At 41.4% G+C, this 27,905-nt stretch overlaps 1 protein-coding gene and 1 long non-coding RNA gene across 7 annotated transcripts in view; one reads left to right on the top strand and one right to left on the bottom strand.

Annotated features, from left to right (window-relative positions):
* Nucleotides 1–23,516, bottom strand: part of LOC118400993 (nuclear factor of activated T-cells, cytoplasmic 3-like) — a 42,195-nt gene extending 18,679 nt beyond the window's left edge. The window contains exons 1-6 of one of the 5 annotated variants that reach the window (XM_035798075.1): nucleotides 23,386–23,488; nucleotides 22,594–22,832; nucleotides 13,747–13,855; nucleotides 13,421–13,564; nucleotides 5,796–6,587; nucleotides 4,868–5,005 (exon numbers count right to left, since the gene is read on the bottom strand). In XM_035798075.1, the coding sequence (XP_035653968.1) occupies nucleotides 4,868–4,952 (85 nt within the window). In that variant the 5' untranslated portion in view covers nucleotides 4,953–5,005; nucleotides 5,796–6,587; nucleotides 13,421–13,564; ... (1 more) ...; nucleotides 22,594–22,832; nucleotides 23,386–23,488. Of the gene's footprint in view, nucleotides 1–4,867; nucleotides 6,588–13,420; nucleotides 13,565–13,746; nucleotides 13,856–22,593; nucleotides 22,833–23,385 lie in introns of all 5 variants that reach the window. The other 4 variants (XM_035798070.1, XM_035798072.1, XM_035798073.2 and 1 more) reach the window with 4 other exon arrangements.
* Nucleotides 14,597–17,049, top strand: LOC118400994 (uncharacterized). 2 transcript variants are annotated; one of them, XR_004829151.2, is made up of 3 exons: nucleotides 14,597–14,691; nucleotides 15,726–15,844; nucleotides 16,271–17,049. It is a non-coding gene; the product is annotated as an uncharacterized LOC118400994 (long non-coding RNA). The 2 variants fall into 2 exon arrangements; XR_004829152.2 differs by having other exon boundaries at nucleotides 15,726–15,847.
* Nucleotides 23,517–27,905: the final 4,389 nt, after the last annotated feature.

Raw genomic sequence — 27,905 nt, 5'->3', positions numbered from 1 at the left:
AGGCTATTCTAGGCTTATTTGGCTACTCAATTGATAGCCGAGGTTATGTAGAGGGCTACAGTAGCCGACACATTGGTCAATGAATGCAGTCTACAGTCGTGGTTCGGCTCTATGACCAGATACCACAATCTAGCCAAGGCGGGGAAAAAAACAATGTCACTGACATTTGACCCTTTCCCCAGGCCTTTCTCCTGAAATCTCTGTGCAAGACCCCCCAAATGACAGAATGGGCAGTTGTCAATACAAAAGTGTTTTACTCGACAAATTACACAGTGATACTGTATATTGAGACATTAAGATTTTGCATATATCCAAATGTAAACTGGACCAGGATCTGATTAAATATAATCAAATGCAACTGTGTAATAAACTCCATGTCATTCAAGATGTCTGGTGCGTCATTATCAGTGACGACACGTCATTCAGGGCTGTTAAGCTAATATATCAAAAAATATATATAAAAAAGATCATAATTATATATATTTGTATTCTGTTTGCATGTTATTTTGGCATTAATACGTGTCACATATCCTAAATATATAATTGAGTTAATAAAGCCACGTACAAACATGGTCACTTTTTGCTTTCTTGAGAAAGGCAGCTCCAAACTGAAGGGGATTTAGCCTAGCTCCGTGCTTTCTGTGGTGGTTTCACATCGCTTCCTCCGACAAGCTGGTGCGGCTGGCTTCCGGGTTGAGCGAGCAGTGTGTCGAGAAGCAGTGCGGCTTCACTCTCGACCTTCGCCGAGTCCGTAGGGGAATTGCAGCGATGAGACAACATCGTAACTACCAATTTGATATCACGAAAAAAGGGGTAACGCCATGGGCCAGAAAAGTTTGAATACATTGGCCATGCTGTCAATCCAGCATGACTTCTGCCACATTCAAAACAACTGCAAACTCGGAATTGGTCATCCAACTCTGAATTCCAAGTCGGGATTTCGGGCCGCGCCACCTTCCTGTTCAAGTGAGCACAGCACAACAAGGTGAGTCCAAAAACGTTTTGTTTGCTGCTGCATAAATGATGTAATATGCCAGGGAGATATGAAAACTGTAGCTAACAAAGTAATACTAAGTGTATGTTGTGTAGTAAGCTGTTATTAGACCATGTTCCTCACCCTAATAATTTGTTCCCTTTTCACCTCATCACTTACTGTTCTGACTTGGTGGTGCAAATTTAGCCTATAGTCTGTTTTAGAGAAAAGTTATCATTGAATATTGTAAGAGCTTCCATTGCCTGCTTTTCTTTTCTTTTTTTACCTTTATCTTACTAGGCAAATCAGTTAAGAACAAATTCTTATTTTCAATGACGGCCTAGGGTGGGTTAACTGCCTGTTCAGGGGCAGAACGACAGATTTGTACCTTGTCAGCTCGGGAATTTGAACTTGCAACCTTTTGGTTACTAGTCCAATGCTCTAACCACTAGACTACAGCTATGCCCCCTTTATTTATCCTATGGTTGTGACTTGGTCTGAATTCTGTCGCTGTACATTTCAAAAGTGCTGAACAAACAGTTATATTGACTATGCCTGTGTCTTAATCGATATTACGGATTGCCTCTTATCCGCTCTTCGTCCCCTTATGCCATAGTTTGTACATCTCAATTGTCAGTAGAAACCACATTTGTTTAAGCAAGTCATCCATATCAGCTATATTTTTTAAAAGGCAGTAAAAGAGGCTGAATTAACTGTTTCGCTGCCAGACAAGGCTACGCTGATAGCCAGGTGTAGCAGTGGTAAGGTGTTGGGACAGCTTTATGTAGGTCCTAACAGTTTGTGGGCACTGTTTGTCACCGTTATAATGCAATGAATCTATTGTTTAGTATTGTGGCATGCATTGCTGGCATGTATGTAAAACAAAATTGCCCCACCAAGATTTACATGCTAAAATCGTCACTGCTTGTTATGCACATTGATTACAGTACAATAATAAAATACTAGTGTGGTATTTTATGTTAAAACTTAATCCTAACATTTAAAGATATAAAAAGTACATTCTTATTCAACTTAATCTGTAGGCTACTATAGGATTATTTGGCTACTCAATTGATAGCCTAGGTTATGTAGAGGGCTACAATAGCCGACACATGCTTCAAGATGGCCACCATTGTTCCTGTTCCCAAGAAAGCTTAGGTAACTGAACAAAATGACTATTGCCCCGTTGCACTCACTTCTGTCATCATGAAGTGCTTTGAGAGACTAGTCAAGGAGCATATCACCTCCACCCTACCTGATACCCTAGACCCACTCCAATTTGCTTATCACCCCAATAGGTCCACTGACATTGACATGTTTGTACAAACTGTAATAGAACTCTTTTGACCTTTATTCTGGATTTTGCGCTCGCGCATTTGGAATAGTGAACTAAACGCGCAAACAAAACAAAGGTATTTGGACATAAATATGGATGTAATTGAACAAAACAAACATTTCTTGTGTAAGTGGAAGTCCTGGGAGTGCATTCAGACGAAGATCAGCAAAGGTAAGTGATGATTTATAATGCTATTTATGACTTTTGTTGACTCCACAACTTGGCGGGTAAGTGTATGGTTTGCTTTTGTGGCTGAACGCTGTTCTCAGATGATTGAATATTGTGCTTTTGCTGTAAAGCTTTTTTGACATCTGACACAGCGGTTGTATTAAGAACAAGTTTAACATTAATTATATGTAAAACATGTATCTTTCATCAAAGTTTATTTCTGTTATTTGATGTGGCTCTCTGCAATTTCTCTGGATGTTTTGGAGGCATTTCTGAACATGGCGTCAATGTAAACTGAGGTTTTTGGATATAAATATGAACTTGATAGAACAAAACATACATTTATTGTGTAACATTGAGTACTGGGAGTGTCATCTGAGGAAGATCGTCAAAGGTTAGTGATTCATTTTATCTATATTTTTGCTTTTTGTGACACCTCTCTTTGGTTGGAAAATGGCTGAATGCTTTCTGTGACTTGTTGCTGACCTAACATAATGATATGTTCTGCTTTCGCCGAAAAGCCTTTTTGAAAATCGGACACTGTGGTTGGATTAACGAGAAGTGTATCTTTAAAATAGTGTAAAATACTTCAATGGTTGAGGAATGTTAATTTTGAGATTTTTGTTGTTTTGAATTTGGCACCCTGCACTTTCACTGGCTGTTGGCGAGGTGGGACGCTAGATCCCAGAGGTTAATACCATAGTACCCTCCAAACTCTTCATTAAGCTCGAGACCCTGGGTCTTGACCCCGCCCTGTGCAATTGGGTCCTGGACTTTCTGATGGGCCACCCCCGGGTGGTGAGGGTAGGAAACAACATCTCCACCCCGCTGATCCTCAACACTGGGGCCGCACAAGGGTGCGTTCTCAGCCCTCTCCTGTACTCCCTGTTCACCCATGACTGCGTGGCCATGCACGCTTCCAACTCACTCATCAAGCTTGCAGACGACACTACAGTGGTAGACTTGATTACCAACAAAGACGAGACGGCCTACAGGGAGGAGGTGAGGGCCCTCGGAGTATGGTGTCAGGAAAATAACCTCTCACTCAATGTCAACAAAACAAAGGAGACGATCGTGGACTTCAGAAAACAGCAGAGGGAGCACCTCCCCATACACATCGACGGGACAGTAGTGGAGAAGGTGGAAAGTTTTAAGTTCCTCGGCGTACACATCACGTACAAACTGAAATGGTCCACCCACACAAACAGTGTGGTGAAGAAGACGCAACCACAGGAGGCTTAAGAAATATGGCTTGTCACCCAAAACACTTCTACAGATGCACAATCGAGAGCATCCTGTCGGGCTGTATCACCGCCTGGTACGGCAACTGCACCGCCCTCAACCGCAAGGCTCTCCAGAGTGTAGTACGGTCTGCACAATGCATCACCGGGGGCAAACTACCTGCCTTCCAGGACACCTACAGAACCCGATGTCACAGGAAGGCCAAAAAGATCAAGGACAACAACCACCCGAGCCACTGCCTGTTCACCCCGCTATCATCCAGAAGGTGAGGTCAGTACAGGTGCATCATAGCTGGAACAGAGACTGAAAAACAGCTTCTATCTCAAGGCCATCAAACTGTTAAACAGCCACCACTAACATAGAGAGGCTGTGTCAACATACAGACTCAAATCTCTGGCCACTTTAATAAATGTTCTTAATAAAGGTATCACTAGTCACCTTAAATAACGGCACTTTAATAATGTTTACATATCCTAGATCACTCATCTCATATGTATATACTGCTCTATCGCTCATCCATATACAGTGAGGCAAAAAAGTATTTAGTCAGCCACCAATTGTGCAAGTTCTCCCACTTAAAACGATGAGAGAGGCCTGTAATTTTCATCATACTTTATTTTCAGTATACTTATTTTCCACCATAATTTGCAAATAAATTCATTAAAAATCCTACAATGTGATTTTCTGGATTTTTTTTCTCATTTTGTCTGTCATAGTTGAAGTGTATGATGTGATGAAAATTACAGGCCTCTCTCATCGTTTTAAGTGGGAGAACTTGCACAATTGGTGGCTGACTAAATCCTTTTTTGCCCCACTGTATTTATATGTACATATTCTTATTCATCCCTTACATTTGTGTGTACAAGGTAGTTGTTGTGAATTTGTTAGATTACTTGTTAAATATTACTGCATTGTCGGAACGAGAAGCACAAACATTTCGCTACACTCGGATTAACATCTGCAAACCATGTGTATGTGACCAATAAAATATGATTTGATATTGGTCAATGAATGCAGCTGACCGGATACCACAATCTAGCCAAGGCGACACAAACAGAACATTTGCACCAAATTGGTAACTTTGTAAAATTATATTAAAGCTTTGTGGAATACGGATACATTGTAAAAAATTAAAAAATAAAACTCACCTGCGGGGCCTAGCTGTTGCGCGTCCTCTCCGAAAATAAGTCTGAAGTCCAGTTCCTCATTGCCGCTACAATTTACAGTAGTCATTCGGTCTTACGAGTCGGTTCTTTACAGTTCTTTATTCCTGGGTTGTTTCAAAACTGGACTCAAAAGGTTAACGATACAACAGGAGGAAAATTAGTTTAGTTTACACTATAAACAGCAACAAGAAGCCTATCCGAAGTTGTAAATAACTAAAGCGATTCCTAAATGCGTGTTCCCTCCAGGCGACATTTATTACGAATCTATTATATTCTCTTTATACTTCACCAGTTCAGTTCTCGGACTAGAAAAGACGCAGACAATGGTTCGACCGTAGTTACTCTTGATGACTGGTGAAGTAGGCTGGTAGTCTACTCCAAACTTCCACATTACAAACAAAGCATTACAGACAGCTTGGTTCATGACGTCAGCAAAATACTACACCCGGCATATCACCCCGCGTACAGTAAGTAGCTGGTGAGAGAGTACTGTAGGCCTACAAGCTACTAGACCATTTTAGAGTATCAAATCACCTGACAAGACAAGTAATGTATTTCTGGAGACTGCAATCAATCAACGATACGAATACTTATCTCGTTAGAAGCAAACAGTTTTAAAAACAAATAAACCATCCGTTATCCAACAGCAGACACACACCACTCATACCACAATCAAATCATCAACCTTTATAGTTTAACAGTGATAGAGCAACAACCACTTTATAAGGATGAAAACTGCAACAAAAAAAGTACGTTTTCACCAATTGTGAAAGGCCCCATAGAAGGGGCCTTACAAAATAAATACTGTCTGATAATTCTAACTAGCTTTATACAGCTCCTGTACTGCCCTCCTCTGGCACATTTTATTACACACTCCTGTCAATAACAATAAAACAAAACCAATAATTACCTTGCTTCTGGTCAATATGATGTGGTGCTGAAAGTTACTAAGTGGTTTTCTATCTTGACATTACAGCAGAATACATTCAGTATTGCAAGCATAAGGAGAATGTGTGATTTCAAGTAGACTGCCATACTGTCTTGTTACGTATTTGACCAGTTTAAAAAACAAAAAACAAATTATCGGTTTTGGTTATCAAATTTTAAAAATTAAGAATAGGGCCATTTCTTAATTCCCTGTAGAGCATGCCTTCTTCACACAAACACCAAACATGCTTGTTGTCTAAACAAAATAATCCAGGAGAGAAAATAAATAGCATGGAACGCCTCATGCTAATTGATGTTTGACTATTGGGGTGAGAGCTGACAGTTCCAGTTACTCAGTGTCTCAGAGTACGCTGCTCTTGTAGGCAATGTCTCAAACTCACAACAACATGGCCGCTACTGTATCAATCACTCCCCCTGGCAAGAGCTGACCCCTGCTGCAAATCCGCCACCATTTAATATAAAACACAGTGCAGCATCACTCTGTGCGTGTCTGGTGCTGTACACCAGTTGGAATAGCTGGTGCCCTGTTGTCTTCCGCAGCTGTTGCTCCTTTGGATTTTTAGGCAGGGGTCTTTTCCTGGCTCCATACTCTACAGTGGTGTCCTCGTCATCTGGCTTCTCATTCCTCTTCTCCTCCCTCTTTCTCTTGCCCACCAACCCAGAGTACTCTTCACACGCCCGCCCCTCTGGCAGTCCCAGAACACGTAGACATACTATAGCAGCAGCCTGTTCTGCATTTTTCTTTGACTTCACCCTGCATGGATATAATAAAAGAGAACGTGTTGTGTTCATTTGGCATTAGTATGAGTGAATAACACAGCTATTAAGCATTATTATAGCATTGTTACATAATATGCATTACTATAACAGTGTTATTAAGCATTACATTCACAGGGTTTAACTTGGGACACTCTCTGGGTGACTAACACATTCACTGCAGTGCCTTCAGAAAGTATGCATACCCTTTGACTTATTCCACATTTTGTTGTTACAGCCTGAATTCAAAACACGCAATACCCCATAGTGACAAAGTGAAAACACGTTTTTAGAAATGTGTGCAAATTGATTGAACGTGAAATCTCATTTACATCAGTATTCAAACCCCTGAGTCAATACTCTGTAGAAGCACTTTATCTGCGATTACAGCTTTGACTCGTCTTGGGTATGTCTCTATCAGCTTTGCACATCTGGATTTGGTGATTTCCCCCCCCCTCATTCTTCCCTGCAGATTTTCTCAAGCACTGTTAAGTTTGATGGGAAGCAGCGTTGAACAGCATTCTTCAAGTCTTTCCACAGATTTTCAATGAGATTGAAGTCTGGGCTTTGGGTGGGCCATTCAAGGACTTTCACATTATTGTTCTGAAGCCATTCTAGCACTGCTTTGGCTGTATGCTTGGGGTCATTGTCCTGTTGGAACGTAAATCTTCGCCCCAAGCCTAAGGTAATTTGTACTTAGAATCAGGTTTTCATTGAGGATTTGCCTGTATATGGTTCCGTTCCAAATATATTTGAGATTCTTCAAAGTAGCCACCTTTTGCATTGATGACAGCTTAGCACACTCCTGGCATTCTCTTAACCAGCTTCATGAGATAGTCACCTGGAATGCTCAAATATAAAATATATTTTGATTTGTTAAACACCTTTTTGGTTACTACATGATTCCATATGTGTTATTTCATAGTTCTGATGTCTTAACTATTATTCTACATTGTAGAAAATAGTACAAATAAATAAAAACCCTGGAATTAGTAGGTGTGTACAAACTTTCGACTGGTACTTTATGACATTTGACTGTAAATATGACATATTGTACATGATGATTGTACATATTATTATGACTGTACATATTATGACAGTAGTGTGATGTTTGTGTGTTAGGGGGGAGTACCCTGGCGAGTTTAGCCCTAAGATGTTCCCGGTAGAGTGGAGCCGCAAAAAAAATAATAATGCTACAATGTAGAAAATATTAAAAATAAAGAAAAACCCTTGAACAAGTAGGTGTGTCCAAACTTTTGACTGGTACTGTATATATTACAGGAAATACCTGCCTACATAGATACTAACAGGTGACTTAACAAGGAACTTACTATAGCAGGGGTGGGCAATTATTTAGGCTCGAGGGCCACATGGGGATTTCAAAATTCAGCAGAGGGCTGCACAGATTTTTGTGTGGACTGATTTGTTAGTCAAAAGCTATTTGCGGGCTAGAAAAAGGGCAGTTATTTGAAAATATAGGTCCATTATCATGTCTATACGCTTTCTATTATGTTTTAGACTAAACACTTCCCTAAGCAACTGGATCCTGGACATCCTGATGGGCCGCACCCAGCTGGTGAGGGTAGACAACACATCTGCCACACTGACCCTCAACACGGGAGCCTCTCAGGGGTGCGTGCTTAGTCCCCTCTTTTACTCCCGGTTTCCCTCTCGACTGCGTGGCCCACGCACGACTCAAACACCATCATTAAGTTTGTGGTAGGCCTGACGACGATGAGACAGCTTATTAGGGAGGAGGTACCGTGGCTTTACGAAAGTATTCACTCCCTTGGCATTGTTCCTATTTTGTTGCCTTACAACCTGGAATTAATTGGCGGGGGGGTTGTGTCATTTGATTTACACAACATACACAACACTTTGAAGATGCAAAATATTTTTTCTTGAGAAACAAACAAGAAATAAGACAAAAAAAACTGAACTTGAGCGTGCATAACTATTCACCCCCCCCAAAGTCAATACTTTGTAGAGCCACCTTTTGCAGCAATTACAGCTGCAAGTCTCTTGGTGTATGTCTCTATAAGCTTGGCACATCTAGCCACTGGAATCTCTGCCCATTATTCAAGGCAAAACTGCTTCAGCTCCTTCAAGTTGGATGGGTTCCACTGGTGTACAGCAATCTTTAAGTCATACCACAGATTCTCAATTGGATTGAGGTCTGGGCTTTGACTAGGCCATTCCAAGACATTTAAATGTTTCCGCTTAAACCACTCGAGTGTTGCTTTGGCACAATTAGGGACATTGTCCTGCTGGAAGGTGAACCTCCGTCCCGGTCTCAAATCTCTGGAAGACTGAAATAGGTTTCCCTCAAGAATTTCCCTGTATTTTAGTGCCATCGATCATTCCTTCAATTCTGACCAGTTTCCCAGTCCCTGCTGATGAAAAACATCCCCACAGCATGGGTTTGCGCCAGACATAGCGTTTTTCTTGATGGCCAAAAAACTAAAATTTAGTTTAGTTGTAGTTTAGTTTATTTTATTTTTACAGGGACAGTGCACATTAATCAACGTTTCAGTAAAAGTGCCGGTTTTAGCCAGCCGGCTAATTTTCAACCGCAGTCCCTGGGCAGGTTATTAAAAACAATTACAATATAGACAATAGCACCATAGACATAGCAACATAGGACAAGCAAGACATAGCATACAGACAGAGCAACATAGAACAAAAAGCAGCAAGACAAAATTCATAAAAGCAACAAAGTGTTTCCATACCTCACAAGCTACAGACAACATGGAAAGCGGCAACACACAGCTAGGGACCCAGTTCACAAATCTGATTGACCTTTAGCCATGTCTTCAAGCATTTTGTGAAAGTGTGATATGTGGTGCAGTTATGTGTGTCTGATGGCAGTGTATTCCAGACATGGGAAGCTCTCACAGAGAATGCAGATTTACTAAAGGTGCTTTTCCTTAGGGGAACTATACAGTCACCTCTCATGGCAGACCTTGTGGATCTGCTGCCATATGTCTGGGTTTTCTGTTTAACAAAAATATTGAGTGGAGGGGGAGCCAGGCCATTAAGGATCTTGAATACAAGACATGCGTCGGTGTATTGCACAAGATTTTCCCAACTCAAGAGCTCATGTTTTCTAAGGATGTGACAATGATGATGGCTATTGGGCTTCCTATCAAGCACTTTGAGAGCCTGTTTGTAGACAGACTGAATAGGTTTTAATGTTGTACAGCAAGCTTGGGCCCAACTAGTCAAGCAGTATGTTAAGTGGGGGAGTATCATAGATTTGAAGTACAGTTTTGCTACCTCTGTAGTCAAACAATTTCGTATAAATCGGAAATTAGCTAGATTGAATTTAGTTATTTGAATTACCTTTTTCACATGCTTTTTAAAAGAGAGGTTGGAATCAAGTATGATGCCAAGGTACTTAAAATTGGATACCACCTGGAGCTTCTCCCCTGACACATAGACATCTGGCTCAGTAGCATCTGTTGCCCTCTTTGTGAAGAACATACAAACAGTTTTTTTCACATTGAGATGCAAACACGAGTCACAGAGCCACTTTGTAACCTGGACCATTACAGTAGTGAGTTCTTTTGCAGCTTGTTGTTTGCTCTTTGCATGCACATATATCACTGTATCATCTGCATACATTTGAACTTCCGACCCAGTACATACAGAAGGCAGATCATTAATGTACAGGCTGAACAGGAGGGGCCCCAGTATTGACCCTTGGGGCACGCCCACATCATAGCTACGAGTGGGCGACAGCTCATTGCTCACTCTGACACACTGAGTTCTGCCTTCAAGGTATGATTTCATCCATCTCAAGGCATCAGGGGAAAAGTTGAACTTGGACAATTTTGTGATGAGAATCTCATGGTTAACAGTATCAAAAGCCTTCCTTAGGTCCAGAAACACAGCCCCAACAGCACCCCTTTGTCCATCTTGGACTTCACATTTTCCAGAAGAAAGCAGTTGGCCGTTTCTGTGGAGTGTTTCGCTCTGAAGCCAAACTGCATGGAGTGTAATGTGAAGGGGCTGTTGTTGAGGTGGTTAATCAGTTGTTCTGCTACACACTTTTCAACAACCTTTGACACCACAGGTAGTATACTAATGGGCCTGTAGTTACTCACGTCAGCAGGGTCGCCTGATTTAAAGATGGCCGTTATTATGGCCGACTTCCATACCCTTGGAAACACACCGAGACCAATAGATGTGTTGGTGACCTTAGTAATGGGGCCAATGAGTGACTCTTTGTAGTTTTTAAGAAAGGTAGAGTCCATCCCAAACACATCTTTGAGTTTCATCTGACCAGAGTGTCTTCTTCCATATGTTTGGGGAGTCTCCCACATGCCTTTTGGCGAACACCAAACGTGTTTGCTTGTTTTTTTCTTTAAGCAATGTCTTTTTTCTGTCCACTCGTCCGTAAAGCCCAGCTCTGTGGAATGTACGGCTTAAAGTGGTCCTATGGACAGATACTCCAATCTCCGCTGTGGAGATTTGCAGCTCCTTCAGGGTTATCTTTGGTCTCTTTGTTGCCTCTGTAATTTATGCCCTCCCTGCCTGGTCCTTGAGTTTTGTTGGGCGGCCCTCTCTTGGCAGGTTTCTTGTGGTGCCATATTATTTCCATTTTGTAATAATGGATTTAATGCTGCTCCGTGGGATGTTCAAAGTATCTGAGATTTTTTTATAACCCAACCCTGATCTATACTTCTCAACTTTGTCCCTGACCCGTGGAGAGCCCCTTGGTCTTCATGGTGCCGCTTGCTTGGTGGTGCCCCTTGCTTAGTGGTGTTGCAGACTCTGTGGCCTTTCAGAACAGGTGTATATATACACTGAGATCATGTGACAGATCATGTGATACTTAGATTGCACACAGGTGGACTTTATTTAACAAATGATGTGACTTCTGAAGGTAATTGGTTGCACCAGATCTTAATTAGGGACTTCATAGCAAAAGGGGTGAATACATATGCATGCACCACTTTTCCATTTTTTTATTTTTTCACTTCAGTAAAAGTATTTTTTTTCATTTCACTTCAACGATTTGGACTATTTTGTGTATGTCCATTACATGAAATCCAAATAGAAATCAATCTAAATTACAGGTTCTAATGCACCAAAATAGGAAAAACTCTAAGGCGGATGAATATTTTTGCAAGGCACTAAGTGACCTGGCAGTTTGGTGCCAGGACAACCTCTCTCTCAATGTCAGCAAGAGAAACGAGCTGATCCTGGACTACGAGAAATGGCTGGCCGAGCATACCCCCATTCACATCAACGGGGCTGTAGTGGAGCGGGTCAAGAGCTTCAAGTTCTTCGGTGTCCACATCACTAAGGAATTAACATGGTCCGTCCACACCAACATAGTTTGTGACAAAGGCACGACAATACCTCTTCCCCCTCAGGAGGCTAAAAAGATTTTGCATGGGCCTCCTCAACTTCAAAAACTGTACCATTGAGAGCATATTGACTGGCTGCATCACCACTTGGTATGGCAACTGCTTGGCATCTGACCGCGAGGCACAACGGAGGGTCGTGTGCAGTACTTCACTGGAGCCAAGCTCCCTGCCCTCCAGGAGCTCTATACCAGGAGGTGTCAGAGGAAGGCCCTAAAAATTGACAAAGACTCCAGCCATCCAAGTCATAGACCGTTCTCTCTGCTACCGCATGGCAAGCAGAACTGATGATGTACCATGTCTGGAACCAACAGGACCCTGAACAGCTTCTACCCCTAAGCCATAAAACAGCTAAATAGTTAACCAAATAGCTACCCGGACTACCTGGATTGACACTTTTTGCACCAACTCATTTGACTCATCACATATGCTGCTGTTAATCTATCCTGTTGCCTCGTCACTTTACCCCTACCTATATGTACATAGCTACCTCGTACCCCTGCACATGGATTCGGTACTGGTACCCAGTGTATATAGCGAAGTTATCGTTACTCATTGTGTATTTATTACTTGTTTTATTATTTATCTCTGCATTGTTGGGAAGGGCCTGTAAGTAAGCATTTCTCCGTTAGTCTACACCTGTTTTTTATGAAGCAAATTACAAAATAAATTTGATTTGAGTGTTTTTCCCCACCAAAAACATCAAACCTCCGTGGGCCGTATGTTGCCCACTCCTATACAGTAGGATCGTACCATATGATTTCAATCACTTTCTGACTGTACCTCTTTTGATTTGAATGAGCTCTTCCGTACGTTTACGTTATTACTACTTTAATATACGTAAGTGAATTTGTCCCAATACTTTTGGTCCTCTAAAATGGGAGGACTATGTACAAAAAAGTGCTGAAATGTCTAAACGGTTTACCCGATATGGATTAAAAATACCCTCAAATTAAAGCTAACAGAATGCACTTTAACCTCATAAACATTGTATCATTTCAAATCAAAGTTTCTGTATTACAGAGCCAAAATGACAAAATTGTCACTTTGCAAATACTTTTGGAGCTCACTGTAATTGAAGTTAAAGCTTCATTATTATTTAAAAAAATGTTTAAATCAAAGAATAGTTTGACAACCCTGTTTGTAAGCTTTCAAATGACATCAAACTCAACCGTTTATATTCTTATGGTAGGGTATGCAAAATGGGTCAACTTTGAGCACCTCAATCTCCTGAATATTTTCCAAAAAGTCAAAAAAGTCCCTTTCTGACCACTTCCACTATGGGAAAAGATGTATGAAATGTTTTGTTAAAATCAAAAGCGGTGTGGTCAGAAAGTAATTGAAATCCTATGGAACCTAAACAAATGTTTACAAACTGGTCTGAATGTCCCCCGAGTGACAACCGGCATCCCCAAAAAGAGTGATGAGGAAAAGCAGTTGTACTGTAAATAGGGCAAACCTTTCAAAATTCACACACATTGTAGTGACATCACTGTCTTGGACAGGGTGGTCCAGGTGATTAAGGTTGGTTTGGATGGCTTCCTTTCTGGCTTGTAGTTCTGCCTGGGAGTTCTTGTGGTATTCCTGCAGCCCATATCCCTCACTGGAAAACATAGGTGTAGATTTAAATACCCAAACATCAAACTTGAGTACCATACCAATACTACAATGTCTGAATACCTTTTCACAAATCAAATAATATATTAAATAGAACTACATTTAATAGGAAATTAACTGGAATTCACAGTTCAAGTTCTCGGACATCATGATTCAAAAAACGTGTACCAGATCTCTTTGTTTTGGGCAGATTTTAGTGGCCTCCCCAGTGGACACTCCACCTAATCCCTCAGCATCTGACACAGGCAGTACAGGCATGGTTGTCATAGCGGATGGCCTCCAAATACAAAAGCAACAGACATTTCTTAATATACTTCTAAGATGACACAATTTATAATTTGCTTGGTAAAGTTGGTATATAGCAAGTCATCTCTGATTTACACCCTCTGTATTTTGTGATTGAGTAATTATCAGGTGAAAAGACAAACCTTGAATTACCTATGCAACTTTCCTCGGTCATAGTGCAAATGCCTGCCAGTTTCACGGTAATTTACCGTTAAATAACATAAACATGTTTAGCATCTCCAGGCTTCCATGCATACAAGCTGCTAATGCAAAGAATGCTATTTAGGCTATGATCTGAACGCAGTCATTATGTGTAGGTTAACTTTAGAATTAGCCTAGTTAGCTAACTTCTTTCAGGTTGATGCAGTAAAGACAGGTACTATGTAATCGGATGGGATGATAAATAACTAGCAAGAAGTTAGTCTAGCGCGAGTTAACAGGGTTTGCGGTCTCTTTCTCTATGCCTGCTGTCTCTCAGTGCCTGCTCTGCTGTTCCAAGGCTCACACACACCCTGCATGGCCTCCGCTCCCTATAGCCTACAGCAGCTTGCTCTGTGCCTCTCTTTCTCCCTTTTCATCATGGCTCTGGTTAAATAAAGTAACAAAACAATTGGCTTTTGTGCTGCATCTCTCACTCTGATCGGACCGGTCCACAAGGGCTCCCGAGTGGCGCAGCGGTCTAAGGCACTGCATTTCAGTGCAAGAAGTGTCACTACAGTCCCTGGTTCCCCAGTCCCTGCAGAATCTAGACAATAGAGAATGGGGAATAAGATATGGCTATTGCAGTGCCCAGATGAGGTGAGAGCAAACTGCTACAGAGATAAAAAGGTAAGATCTATATCTTGAGTAGCTATATTTCAAGGTTGAACCAATGCATTAGGTATTTTATTGGCTTGCTAAATTAGCTGCTTTTCCTGAATGTCTATCTGATAAAGTTGTTACCTCTAGTTATTGTTCTTATGCAATGTCCAGGAAATGTCAAGTACAGCGAGGAGGAAAGCCTGTCGGACAATTACTAGCTAGTTATATCAGACATTTTATTGGCTTGCTAAATTAGTTGCTTTTCCTGAAAATATCTCTAAAGCTACACTCTCAAACAAAAGGTGCTATTTAGAACTTTAAAAGTTATTCAGCTGTCTCCATAGAACAACTTTTTGAAGAACCCTTGTTGGTTCCAAGTAGAACCCTTTTGGTGGTGTCACATCCTGACGTTCGTTCATTTTTTATGTCTCTATTTTAGTTTGGTCAGGGCGTGAGTTCGGGTGGGCATTCTGTGTTCGGCCTGGTATGGTTCCCAATCAGAGGCAGCGGTTTATCATTGTCTCAGAACCATACTTAGTGGGAAAACATGCTGCATATGATTTGTGGGTAGTTTTGTGTTTCTGTAACAGTATAACTTTAGACTGTCCCCTCGCCTATACCCGGGCGCGAACCAGGGACCCTCTGCACATATCAACAAGTCACCCACGAAGCATCGTTATCCATCGCTCCACAAAAGCCACGGCCCTTGCAGAGCATGGGGAACCACTACTTCAAGGTCTCAGAGCAAGTGACGTCACCGATTGAAACGCTATTTAGCGCGCACCACCGCTAACTAGCTAGCCGTTTCACATCCGTTACATTTCTGCACCTGACAGGACTGTTTCGTTTCCGTTCATTCGCTTGTTATTTTGGTTCGTGTTCAGTTGAAATAAAAAATAACATGAACACTTACCACGCTGCGCATTGGTCCGATCCTTCCTACTCATCAGAAGAGGAAGACAACCGTTACAGGTGGAAAGTTTTGTACTATGGGGACAGCTGAAGAACCCTTTTTTCCCATAAGTGTATCTAATTGTTCTACTGTAATGTCCATGTTACAGCCACAACATGATGATCATGTAGTCAAGCATCTGAAGACTAGCGAGGAGAAGAAACGCCTGCTTTGGATGAGCAAGGAAGAACTAACAACTAGCTGTACCAGATAAACATGTTCAAGCTAGTAGTAGTAACATTATTATTTGAAACCTGCGCATGTATTTTTGTTATATTTAAGCAATAAGGCACCTCAGGGGTTTGTGTTATATGGACAATATACCACGGCTTAGGGCCATTTTATGCACGACGCAGCACGGAGTGCCTGGATTACAGCCCGTAGTTATGGTATATTGGCCATATCAGAAACCCCCAAGGTGCCTTATTGCTATTAAACTGGTTACCAACATAATTACAACAGTAAACAAGTAATATTGGCTCATACCTGTGGTATATGGTCTGATATACCATGGCTTGCTATCTTGCCATCTGTCTCATGTTGTACTGATCATCATGAACAGTACTGAATTCTGTTGACTTGTCAACGGGTCCAAATTCTTTTTAGGAAGATGTTGCTATCCAGAATGACATGTATATGACTTGATGTTCACAGGAATCTCCAAATGCTATGTTGAATGAGCACCACGGATGAAGGAGGCGGAGGAAAACAGACAGCTTCTATCTACCATACCTTCACCAAGTCATGCAATGTTTGCTTCATGAACAATTGTTACATCTGAAATACATTATTTTTATTCTTTTATGCTGGATGTGGGTAATTTAGCAGGTCTATTGTATAATGTATTGTTTTGAAATGTTGAACTATCTATTCAGTCTCAACTCACATTATTTAAGCAAACATAAAATAAGTGTTTGTACTGTTACTTTTTACATGCTGAAACAGTCATTAGTTTTGAGCTAGACTATGATCTGGGAAATGTCTACTACCCTTAATGTTGCTGATGAATGAAATTAGCACTGTTTATAATAGTTTGTTGCTACTGTCTGGTGAGGAAGTGAACAATACGAAATACATTGGAGGAAGGGAGAATGAATGAAATCAGAACTTGGACAGTGTCAGGGAATTAAGTAGGTAAATGTACAGCCTGCAGTATCAATGACAAAAGAAACTGTGCAGAGGTAGCCTTAAGATAACTGTAAAAGTTTATAAATTCCTTTTTAGAAAACATTTTAATTCAGCCTTTGTGGTTTTGAAAGTGTAGTGACTATTGCTTTAATTTATTCATCAAACAAATGGGGTTTTGGAAAAGTAGGTACTTCTCAAAACTGTTTCCATCCACCAGATGGGATTGTCATTGTTTTTATATACACATATACTATAGACAAGGAAACGTTATGGATAGCTAATTAAAAACAAAAATTACCTTTGAATTATGAAGCCTTTGTGCTTTTTTTCAATACATAAATGCGAAGTTAGCTATCAAATACGTTTTCGGCAATTATCCAAAAACTACAAAAACGCCATTCCTTACTCTATAGACTGAACAGGTGTAATGAAAATGTGTAAACATTCCCATAAGCATTCTAATCACCTGTAAATGTGACCCGATTCAGGAAACAAGTCATATGTCGCAAGTCACGACTTCACAGGAGAGATGTTTGAATGGAAGAATATTTTACGTTTGTTTTTTGACAGAAATGCCTTAATATTAAACTTGCAAATGTAAATACGAATAAAATGTTAAATTACGAGCCTAGTTGGTTTAGCCACTGAAAGTGAGACACCTTCCCGCTAGCCATGATTGGCTGAGATAATGAGTGGGCTGGACATGCCGAGAGATGAGTTTGGATTGGTCTGCCATATAGCACGCGTCTGTCTATTGGAGCAGGTCAGTATGTCTTGGTAATTGTGTCAAATGTGGCTTTTTTAATGTATCACGTAGTAAAACTACACAAACCTCATGTCAAGTTAAAGTGTACTGTTCGCTAGCTAACGTTAGCTGGCTGGCTCGGTAGCTAACGCTATGTGTATGCTCTCCCCTTTCTGGAGGACCGAGTTTTGAAATTTGTGGAATTCGAGAATGATAGCCAGTCTGGATTACATCGTCAAACTAAGGGCAACCACGCATGGCATCAGACAGGAGACGCGTCCAACCATGATGTATACTGGTAAGATAGTCTAGTTAGCTACATTTTCAGATATTACATGTTTCTATTTTTGACAGAAAGTGGTTTAATTTCAAGTGTACTGTTAGCTAGCTGACGTTAGCTGGCTGGGTAGCTAGCTAATGTTAGCTGGTTGGGCTGCTAGCTATCGTAGTGTATATTATTCTTCGTATCTCAGACACATTTGCTTGATTATTTATAGTCATAGAACCTGGTTAGTTAGCTACCTGCAGATTCATGCAGGCTAGTAACGTCATGAGTTGTAATTATGGTCCATTGTTTAGCTAGCTAGCTACATGTCTTAACAAAATACTCCATGCAAGAATCCATTTCAATAGAATGTCACTGCAACTGTTGATAGCCAGAGCAAATTTGCCAGCTAGTACGTCTAAGTAAACTCACCCCATTCCGTAAAAATGTGCATAACCGTGACATTCAAACGAGGCTGCAATGAAAACGAACGGGACTGTGTTGGCATCAAAATCCGGGGTGTGAACTACGTTTCGATTCAGCTTTGATTGACATGGTAATGGACTAACAGTATTGGAGAAAAGATTAAAAAAACTGCTGTACGTTACATTGTGACGTGTCACTACGTAACGTAGAGCGCGCATTTGCAACTCATTTTGTGCCGTACAGCCTCTTTCCACCCTTCTCTCACAGATTAAAATCATGTTTAACCATATACACTTGTAAGAACTTAATTATTCATGATTTGTCTAAATTAATATAATTATTGCTAATATTAAACTAATATTTCATGACTAGGGTGCCAATTGCATTCTTTTACATGTCATTACTGCGAGCCATCATGCCACTCAAAAGCTGGAACAGCTGCAGTTCACTTGTGAGGCTAATGTTAGTGCAGCCCTAAATCCCTCTTCAAATTTGACACAAACCTTCAAACAGGTATGTGATGAGACATTACATAAACTCTCATTTTATTTACATTTGAAAGTTGATTAGTTGGACAAATCGGGTGAAAAAAAACTGGTTAAGGGCGCTGTACTGCAGTGCCAACTGTGCCACCAGAGATTCTGGGTTCACGCCCAGGCTCTGTCGTAACCGGCCGCGACGGGGAGGTCCGTGGGGCGACGCACAATTGGCCTAGCGTCGTCCGGGTTAGGGAGGGGTTGACCGGTAGGGATATCCTTGCCTAATCGCGCACCAGCAACTCGTGTGGCAGGCAGTGTGTGCTAACCAAGGTTGCCAGGTGCACGGTATTTCCTCCGACACATTGGTGCGGCTGGCTTCCAGGTTGGATGCGTGCTGTGTTAAGAAGCAGTGTTGTGTATCGGAGGACGCATGACTTTCAACCTTCGTCTCTCCTGAGCCCGTAAGGGAGCAAAAATATTTTTAAAAATAACCTGTTTCTTCACACAAGATATTTCCCCCTTTCAAGATCACTTCGTAGCCCTAGCTCCCCACCTGACATTTAAAAAAATGTCAGGTGGGAATTATGCAGAGATGGGCATCATGAAGGTCTCGTCATTAATTTTGTTGGAAAGGAGAGAAATGGTGCTTTACATTGGTATTGCTATTACAGTTGATCTCGAAGTATTACGTTTTTTGGGCGCAAAAATAAGGTAATTTGTACGGACCAAGGCTATGTACAACGGTGAGTGAGTTTACGTTACTCCAATTTCAGACCATGGGTAAGATAGTCTAGCTAGCTACATTTTCAAATATTACACATTTCTAATTTTGACAAAGTGGTTTCATTTCAAGTGCACTGTTCGCTAGCTAACATTAGCTGGCTGGGTCGCTAGTTAACGTTATGTGTATGGTCTTATTCTTCGTATCTCAGACACATTTGCTTGACTAGTTATGGCCATAGAACCTGGTCGGTTAGATACCTGCAGATTCATGTAGGGTAGTAATGTCATGTTGTGATTATGGTCCATTGTTTAGCTAGCTAGCTACATGTCTTAACAAAAGACTCCACTCTAATTTTGACAAAGCATTTTAATTTTTAAGTTAGTGTACTGTTAGCTAGCTGGCTCACTAACGTTACATCATGCGTTGGTATTCATTGTTTACCTAGCTAGCTATATTTATTAACAAAAGACTATTGTCTTAGTGTGACAGAGCGCAGATTAATTGATTGTTGCCATCAGCACAGTTAGTCACCAATGCTCTGGATAACATAAACTGCCTAACCAGCTCTGCTAGGGGGAGTAAAATGGTCAGAGTGGGGTGTTCTCACATTATGTGTCTGGTAATAAACTCAGCAAAAAAAGAAACGCCCCTTTTTCAGGACCCTGTCTTTCAAAAATAATTGGTATAAATCTAAATAACTTCACATATCGTCATTGTAAAGGATTTAAACACGTTCCCATGCTTGTTCAATGAACCATAAACAATTAATGAATATGCACCTGTGGAACGGTCGTTAACAGCTTACAGACGGTAGGAAATTAAGGTCACAGACACTAAAGAGGCCTTTCTACTGACTCTGAAAAACACTAAAAAGATGCCCAGGGTCCCTGCTCATCTGCGTGAACGTGCCTTAGGCATGCTGCAAGGAGTCATGAGGACTGAAGATGTGGCCAGAGCAACACATTGTAATGTCCGTACTGTGAGACGCCTAAGACAGGACGGACAGCTGATTGTCCTCGCAGTGGCATACCACGTGTAACAACACCTGCATAGGATCGGTACATCCGGACATCACACCTGTGGGACAGGTACAGGATGGCAACAACAACTGTCCGAGATATGCGAGGAATGCACAATCCCTCCATCAGTGCTCAGGCTGTCCGCAATAGGCTGAGAGAGGCTGGACTGAGGGCTTGTAGGCCTGCTGTAAGGCAGGTCCTCACCAGACATCACCGGCAACAACGTTGCCTATGGGCACAAACCCACTATCTCTGGACCAAACAGGACTGGCAAAAAGTGCTCTTCACTGACGAGTCGTGGTTTTGTCTCACCAGGGGTGATTGTCGGATTCGAGTTTATCGTCGAAGGAATGAGCATTACACCGAGGCCTGTACTCTGGAGCGGGATCGATTTGGAGGTGGACGGTCCGTCATGGTCTGGGGTGGTGTGTCACAGCATCATCGGACTGAGCTTGCTGTCATTGCAGGCAATCTCAATGCTGTGCGCTACAGGGAAGACATCCTGTAACATCCCTCATATGGTACCCTTCCTGCAGGCTCATCCTGACATGACCCTCCAGCATGACAATGCCACCAGCCATACTGCTTGTCCTGTGTGTGATTTCCTGCAAGACAGGAATGTCAGTGTTCTGCCATGGCCAGCAAAGAGCACGGATCTCAATCCCATTGAGCATGTATGGGACCTGTAGGATCCAGACGTTCTGGATCCATTCCCCCCAGAAATGTCCGGGAACTTGCAGGTGCCTTGGTGAAAGAGTGGGGTAACATCTCACAGCAAGAACTGGCAAATCTGGTGCAGTCCATGAGGAGGAGATGCACTGCAGTACATAATGCAGCTGGTGGCCACACTGGTGACTGTTACTTTTGACCCCCCCTTTGTTCAGGGACACATTATTCCATTTATGTTAGTGACCTGTCTGTGGAACTTGTTCAGTTTATGTCTCAGTTGTTGAATCTTGTTATGGTCATACAAATATTTACACATGTTAAGTTTGCTGAAAATAAACACTGTTGACAGTAAGAGGACGTTTCTTTTTTTGCTTAGTTTAGCTAGCCAATGTTAGCCAGTTTAGCTTGGGTGCTTGACTGTCGTTGTGAGGTCAGAGCTTTCGGAACAACCCTACTTATTGGCCAGAGTGTCCAGTGTGCGTTTAGAACGTGAAACGCTATGAATTTACAAACAGACAATCTGACAGCACAGTTGCAGTCACCAACGCTCTGGATAACATAACAGCCCAACCAGCTCTGCTAGGGCAAGTAATGTTCAGTGAGCTGTTCTCCCTCTTAGAAGTCTGGAAGTAGCTGACAGGTTAGTACAGAACACATGGATCAACCCTTAGCACCACCCATATCTTTAAGTCTTAAGAGGGTGTGAACAATGCTGAATGGGTGAGGACAAAGAAGGGCTCTCCAATAGTAGTACCAAAACACTGAATGGCGGTTTTCTCAAAAGAGAGTTTACAAGTTGATCAACTTTCAAAACAGAATTACTTTCCCATTGTTTCCTCAAATGCAGTGTATGATATACAATTTTGTAGCTCTGAGTCTCTACTTTTATCCAATGTCAAAAAAACAGAAATGAAAATGTTGCTACATAAGCCGGAATCCAGGTTGTGAGTCACAAATGCACAATGAACAGGTGTAATGAACGCGTGTAAAAATGCCCAAAACAAGTGTTCAAATCGCCTGTAAACACACACTGGACATGTGAAAAAAAATCACGTGTTAAATGATTACATTTGACACTAGAAAAAAGCAAGTGAAAAACTATCGTTGCAAGTGTAAGACGAATTAAAACTCTTGACCTTCCATAGTAGTGTAGCAGTTTGCTTGTGTTTCAACTAGAGAAACGTGTAAGTCAAATCAAACATTATTTGTCACATGCGGTGTGGACCTTAAAGTTAAATGCTTACTTACAAGCCCTTAACCAACATTGCAGTTCAAGAAGAGTTAAGCAAATATTTACCAAAGTTTTTTTTAAAGTAACACAATAACATATAGGGGGTACCGGTACCGAGTTAGTGTGCGTGGGTAAAGGTTAGTTGAGGTAATTTGTGCATGTAGGTAGGGGTGTAGTAACTACGCATCGATAATAAACAGCGAGTGGCATTTATTGCTCGTAAAATAATTGGAGGACGCACATCTGGCACTTACGATATGGAGTTTTTAATCCACAATTAAAATAACTCACCGTCATTTACAGAAAGTACATCGCAGTCATCATTAGAAACTTCCAAAGACGCGTGTTGACTCGCTATTTCCTTGGGTCATCAAACCTAGCAGACTCAGTATCGAAATATACCGCATAGAACAGGTATGTATACCCAATATGAGAGTAATGTGTTCTAAATATAATAATTCCATTGAATAAGTCCCTGGTGTGTTGTGTGCAGCATACCTCACTGTATACTGTTTATAAACCAGGCGAACCTAACAAAAAAAAAACATAAGTTATGTAAGGGATAATCAACGATGGGCTATGCATTCTATGGAAAATAATGAATGACACGGAAGGTGTGTTCCAAGAACCAGCTAGCGGGGATAAAACTGTCCTTCCAAGGAATTATATTATTTTCCAGAGACCCCTGAGTTGATTACCATTTTATACCATGGCTATACTTTAACACATTTGTCGCTAGAAATGTGTTAATTTGCTGGTAGAAAGAAGTGTGTTTAACATCCAATGAAGTAGCTAGCAAGTTTACGAGATAGCTACAGTAGTTGCCATGGTAACCAAACCATCAGTCCTAGTTTGACATAATGTAAATCGAATTCAACAATGCCAATACTGTTTTCAAATTGTATTTTGCTTTCAAACGCAGCCAAAAACATAGAACATGTAAGCAGTGGCGATTTTAGCATGTAACGCTTACTACACAACATACACTTAACGTTAGTATTACTTCCTTAGCTACAGTATACACATCTCCCTGGTATATAACATAATTTATGCAGCAGTTTACAATACATTTTTTAGACTCACATTGTTGTGCTGTGCTCATTTGAACAGGAAGGTGGCGCGGCGGTCCTTCGTGGACAAATCTTGTCATTAAACGTTGTCGTCAGTCTGGCATTCTCTGGATTTATGGTGCTTTCAAGACAACAGGGAACTCGGGGGGAAAAAACAGGGTAGAATCATGACGTCGGAGATCAAATAAAATTGTATTTGTCACATGCGCCGAACACAACAGGTGTAGTAGACCTTAAATGCTTACTTTACAAGCCCTTAACCAACAATGCAATTTTAAGAAAATACAGTTAATAAAATATTTACTAAATAAACTAAAGTTTTTTAAAAAAGGGGGAAAAAAGAACACAATATAATAACAATAATGAGGCTATATAAATGGGGTGCCGGTATCAAGTTAATGTGGGGGGGTACAGGTTAGTCGAGGTAAATTTTCATGTAGGTAGGGTTAAAGTGAATTTGCATACATAATAAACATTGAGCAGCAGCACTGTAAAAACAAAGTGTGGGGGGGTCAATGTAAATAGTCCGGGTGGCCATTTGATAAATTGTTCAGAAGTCTTATGGCTTGGGGGTAGAAGCTGTTAAGGAGCATTTTGGACCTAGACTTGGTGACTGAGAGAACAGTCAAAACCTGGGTGACTGGACTTGTTGACAATTTTTTGGGCCTTCCTCTGACTCTGCCTAGTGTATACAGTGTATACAGTGCCTTGCGAAAGTATTCGGCTCCCTTGAACTTTGCGACCTTTTGCCACATTTCAGGCTTCAAACAGAGAGAGTTTGCTGCACTGAAAGTAAAGGGGCTGAATAATTTTGCACGCCCAATTTTTCAGTTTTTGATTTGTTAAAAAAGTTTGAAATATCCAATAAATGTCGTTCCACTTCATGATTGTGTCCCACTTGTTGTTGATTCTTCACAAAAAAAATACAGTTTTATATCTTTATGTTTGAAGCCTGAAATGTGGCAAAATGTCGCAAAGTTCAAGGGGGCCGAATACTTTCGCAAGGCACTGTAGTTCATGGATGGCAGGAAGCTTGGACCCAGTGATGTACTTGTCTGTACGCACCACCGCCTGTAGCGCCTTACGGTCAGATACCAAGCAGTTACCATACCAGACTGATGCAACCGGTCAGGATGCTCTTGATGGTGCAGCTGGAGAACTTTTTGAGGATCTGGGTACCCATGCCAAATATTTTCTGTCTCCTGAGGGGGAATAGGCGTTGTCATGCCCTCTTCACTACTTTCTTGGTGTGTTTGGACCATGATAGTTTGTTGGTGTTGTGGACATCAAGGAACTTGAATCTCCTGACCCACTCCACTACAGCCCTGTCGATTTGAATGGGGGCGTGTTCGGCCCTCCTTTTCCTGTAGTCTACGATAATCTCCTTTGTCCTGCTCACGTTGAGGGAGAGGTTGTTGTCCTGGCACCACACTGCCAGGTCTCTGACCTCTTCCCAATTATCATTGTCGGTGATCAGGCCTAGTGATGTGTGAGCCGGTGATTGTCAAGCAAATGCCTGCCAGTTTCACAATAATTGACCGTTAATTAACAAACACATTTAGCATCTCTTGGCTTCCACACATACTTTTGGAACATCTACATTTTTAAAAATCAAATAAATCCATGTAATATAGCCTACACTTTCACAATAAATCCATTATTTATTTTAGACGGGTCTAAAGAAGCATGATATGAAGAAAATATAGTCTATTTCAAAATAAATGAATATCATACTCTGAGTTGTCCTTATGTTAGGTCCTGATGTGGCTATGCCAAATGGCTGTGGACTACACTAGTTCGTTTAGCAGAACAGATTTGCTTAGAATTCTGTGGCATTATTTTATAGTATGAAGAAAATAATTGAACAAAGCTGAAAAAAATATAAATATTTTCTCCAAGCGATTTGAGGGAGTGCGCACATGCGGCTATTCTGTGTTGAGCGGTTAACAAAGAAATAGCTACTCCTATATGCTTCAATTAGAGTTATTAATGTAACTTCAGTTCTACAAACATTGGGCTATATGTTTAGATTTGTAATACATTGTAAGGCTGCATGATGTGACTAATGATGATTTGAAAAAAGTAGCTTGAAAGGCATGAGCTCTGCTTTGTTTTTTTGAGCAGGCTGTACACACTTCATTAGTCTTTCATTCACAGTTTGACAAGCACTTGATAATTCCTCAAATTTCATGGTGGCATCCCCTTTGTGGCCGTAATGAACCCTAACAAATCCATGCCTTTTGCAGCCTGTGGTCGTTGTGCCTTTCTTCTCACTCACATGCCTCTCCATCACGTGATTATGCATGTAATGCTTTTATTATAAAGGTGCATTTTTATGGTGAAAAGTATCTTCCCCAAACTCAAAACTCATGCTCTGCATATATATGCCACGTAGGCTCTAAACCCCCTGTAAAGCGGATTCATGTGCTTAATTTTAAGAAGTTATTGGGCTACTTTAGTTGTGATACAAACATATAGGTCTATGGGCTAGGCTACAAGAGGTGTGTGACTAAGGTTCTAAAAAAATCGGGGGGAAAGGCAGTTTCTTATGCTGGGCATCATTCACAAGTGATAATATATAATTCACAAGTGATATGCTAATATTGTCACCCATCAGACTATTCTTGATTTAATCTTTTCTTTACATATTATATACTAAATAATATATGTGTGATATGTTTTGATTTAGAATGGACCATCATCATGGACCTGTGTTTAGTCCCAGGCTCCTTAGTTTATTGATGAGCTTTGCGGGCACTATGGTGTTGAACACTGACCTGTAGTCAATGGATAACATTCTCACATAGGTGTTCCTTTTGTCCAGGTGGGAAAGGGCAGTGTGGAGTGCAATTGAGATTGCGTAATCTGTGGATCTGTTGGGGCGGTATGCAAATTGGAGTGGGTCTAGGGTTTCTGGGACGATGGTGTTGATGTGAGCCATGACCAGCCTTTCAAAGCACTTCATGGCTACCGATGTGATTGCTCCGGGGTGGTAGTCATTTAGGCAGGTTACCTTCGCTTTCTTGGGCACAGGGACTATAGTGGTCTGCTTGAAACAGGTTGGTATTACAGACTCGGACAGGGAGAGGTTGAAAATGTCAGTGAAGACCCTTGCCAGTTGGTCCGTGTATGTCCTGGTAATCCTTCTGGCCCTGCGGCCTTGTGAATGTTGACCTGTTTAAAGGTCTTACTCACATCGGCTGAGGAGAGCGTGATCACACAGTTTTCCGGGACAGCTGGTGCTCTTATGCATGTTTTAGTGTTATTTACCTCAAAGCGAGCATAGAAGTAGTTTAGCTCATCTGGTAGGCTCGTGTCACTGGGCAGCTCTCGGCTGTACTTCCCTTTGTAGTCTGTAATAGTTTGCAAGCCCTCCCACATCCGATGAGTGTTAGAGCTGGTGTAGTACGAGTCGATCTTAGTCCTGTATTGACGCTTTGCATGTTTGATGGTTCGTCGGAGGGCATAGCAAGATTTCTTATAAGCTTCCGGGTTAGAGTCCAGCTCCTTGAAAGCAGCAGCTCTTTAGCTCAGTGCAGATGTTGCCTGTAATCCATGGCTTCTGGTTGGGGTACATACATACGGTCACTGTGTGGACGACGTCATCGATGCACTTATTGATGAAGCCAATGACTGATGTGGTGTACTCCTCAATGCCATCGGAGGAATCCCAGAACACATTCCAGTCTGTGCTAGCAAAACAGTCCTGTAGCTTAGCATCTGCTTCATATGACCACTTTTTTATTGATCTAGTCACTGGTGCTGCCTGCTTTAATTTTCACTTGTAAGCAGGAATCAGGAGAATAGAATTATGGTCAGATTTCCCAGGGAGAGCTTTGTACGTGTCTCTGTGTGTGGAGTAAAGGTGGTCTAGAGTTTTTTTTTTATCCTCTGGTTGCACATGTGACATGCTGGTTGAAATGAGGTAAAACGGATTTAAATTTGCCTGCATTAAAGTCCTGGCCACTAGGAGCGACGCTTCTGGATGAGCATTTTCTTGTTTGCTTATGGCCTTATACAGCACGTTGAGTGGGGTCTTGGTTGATAGTGTTGTCTAAAAACGGCAGCCATCCCCTTCGGCGCCATTATTTTATCTCCGATATATTTTATCTATAATTTCTCTTCATTATGTATCTTCATGACAAGGATTGAAAAGGATTTTCCAGTAATTTGTCGACTTAATTCATGATGATGACTGCTAGCTTGCTGGCTAAGATTTTGAAAGTATGATGTGACATGATCAGTCCAATCAAAGCTACTGTAGATATAACATGATTTGACATAATTTTATCTGTGGCTAGTGACCTTGAGCCTTCTTGGATGGGTACTTCTAATGTAACTCTATGGCAGCACCCAAGGAGCTGGAATTTTCGAGCTCAACCCTTAGATTTTGCGGTGACGTAGTGTCCCCATTAGTGACAGAACACTGAGCCAATTACAGCGCAACTAGAGAACATTACCAACCCCTACACTCCGCATTTTCCGCTGCCTACCCCACCACCACAGAAAGCACTAGGCTGAAACACCTGAATT

The sequence above is a fragment of the Oncorhynchus keta genome, chromosome 22 (genome assembly GCF_023373465.1).
Source record: "Oncorhynchus keta strain PuntledgeMale-10-30-2019 chromosome 22, Oket_V2, whole genome shotgun sequence".
Lineage (NCBI taxonomy): Eukaryota > Metazoa > Chordata > Actinopteri > Salmoniformes > Salmonidae > Oncorhynchus > Oncorhynchus keta.
This window is presented reverse-complemented; position numbering and strand designations above follow the sequence as displayed.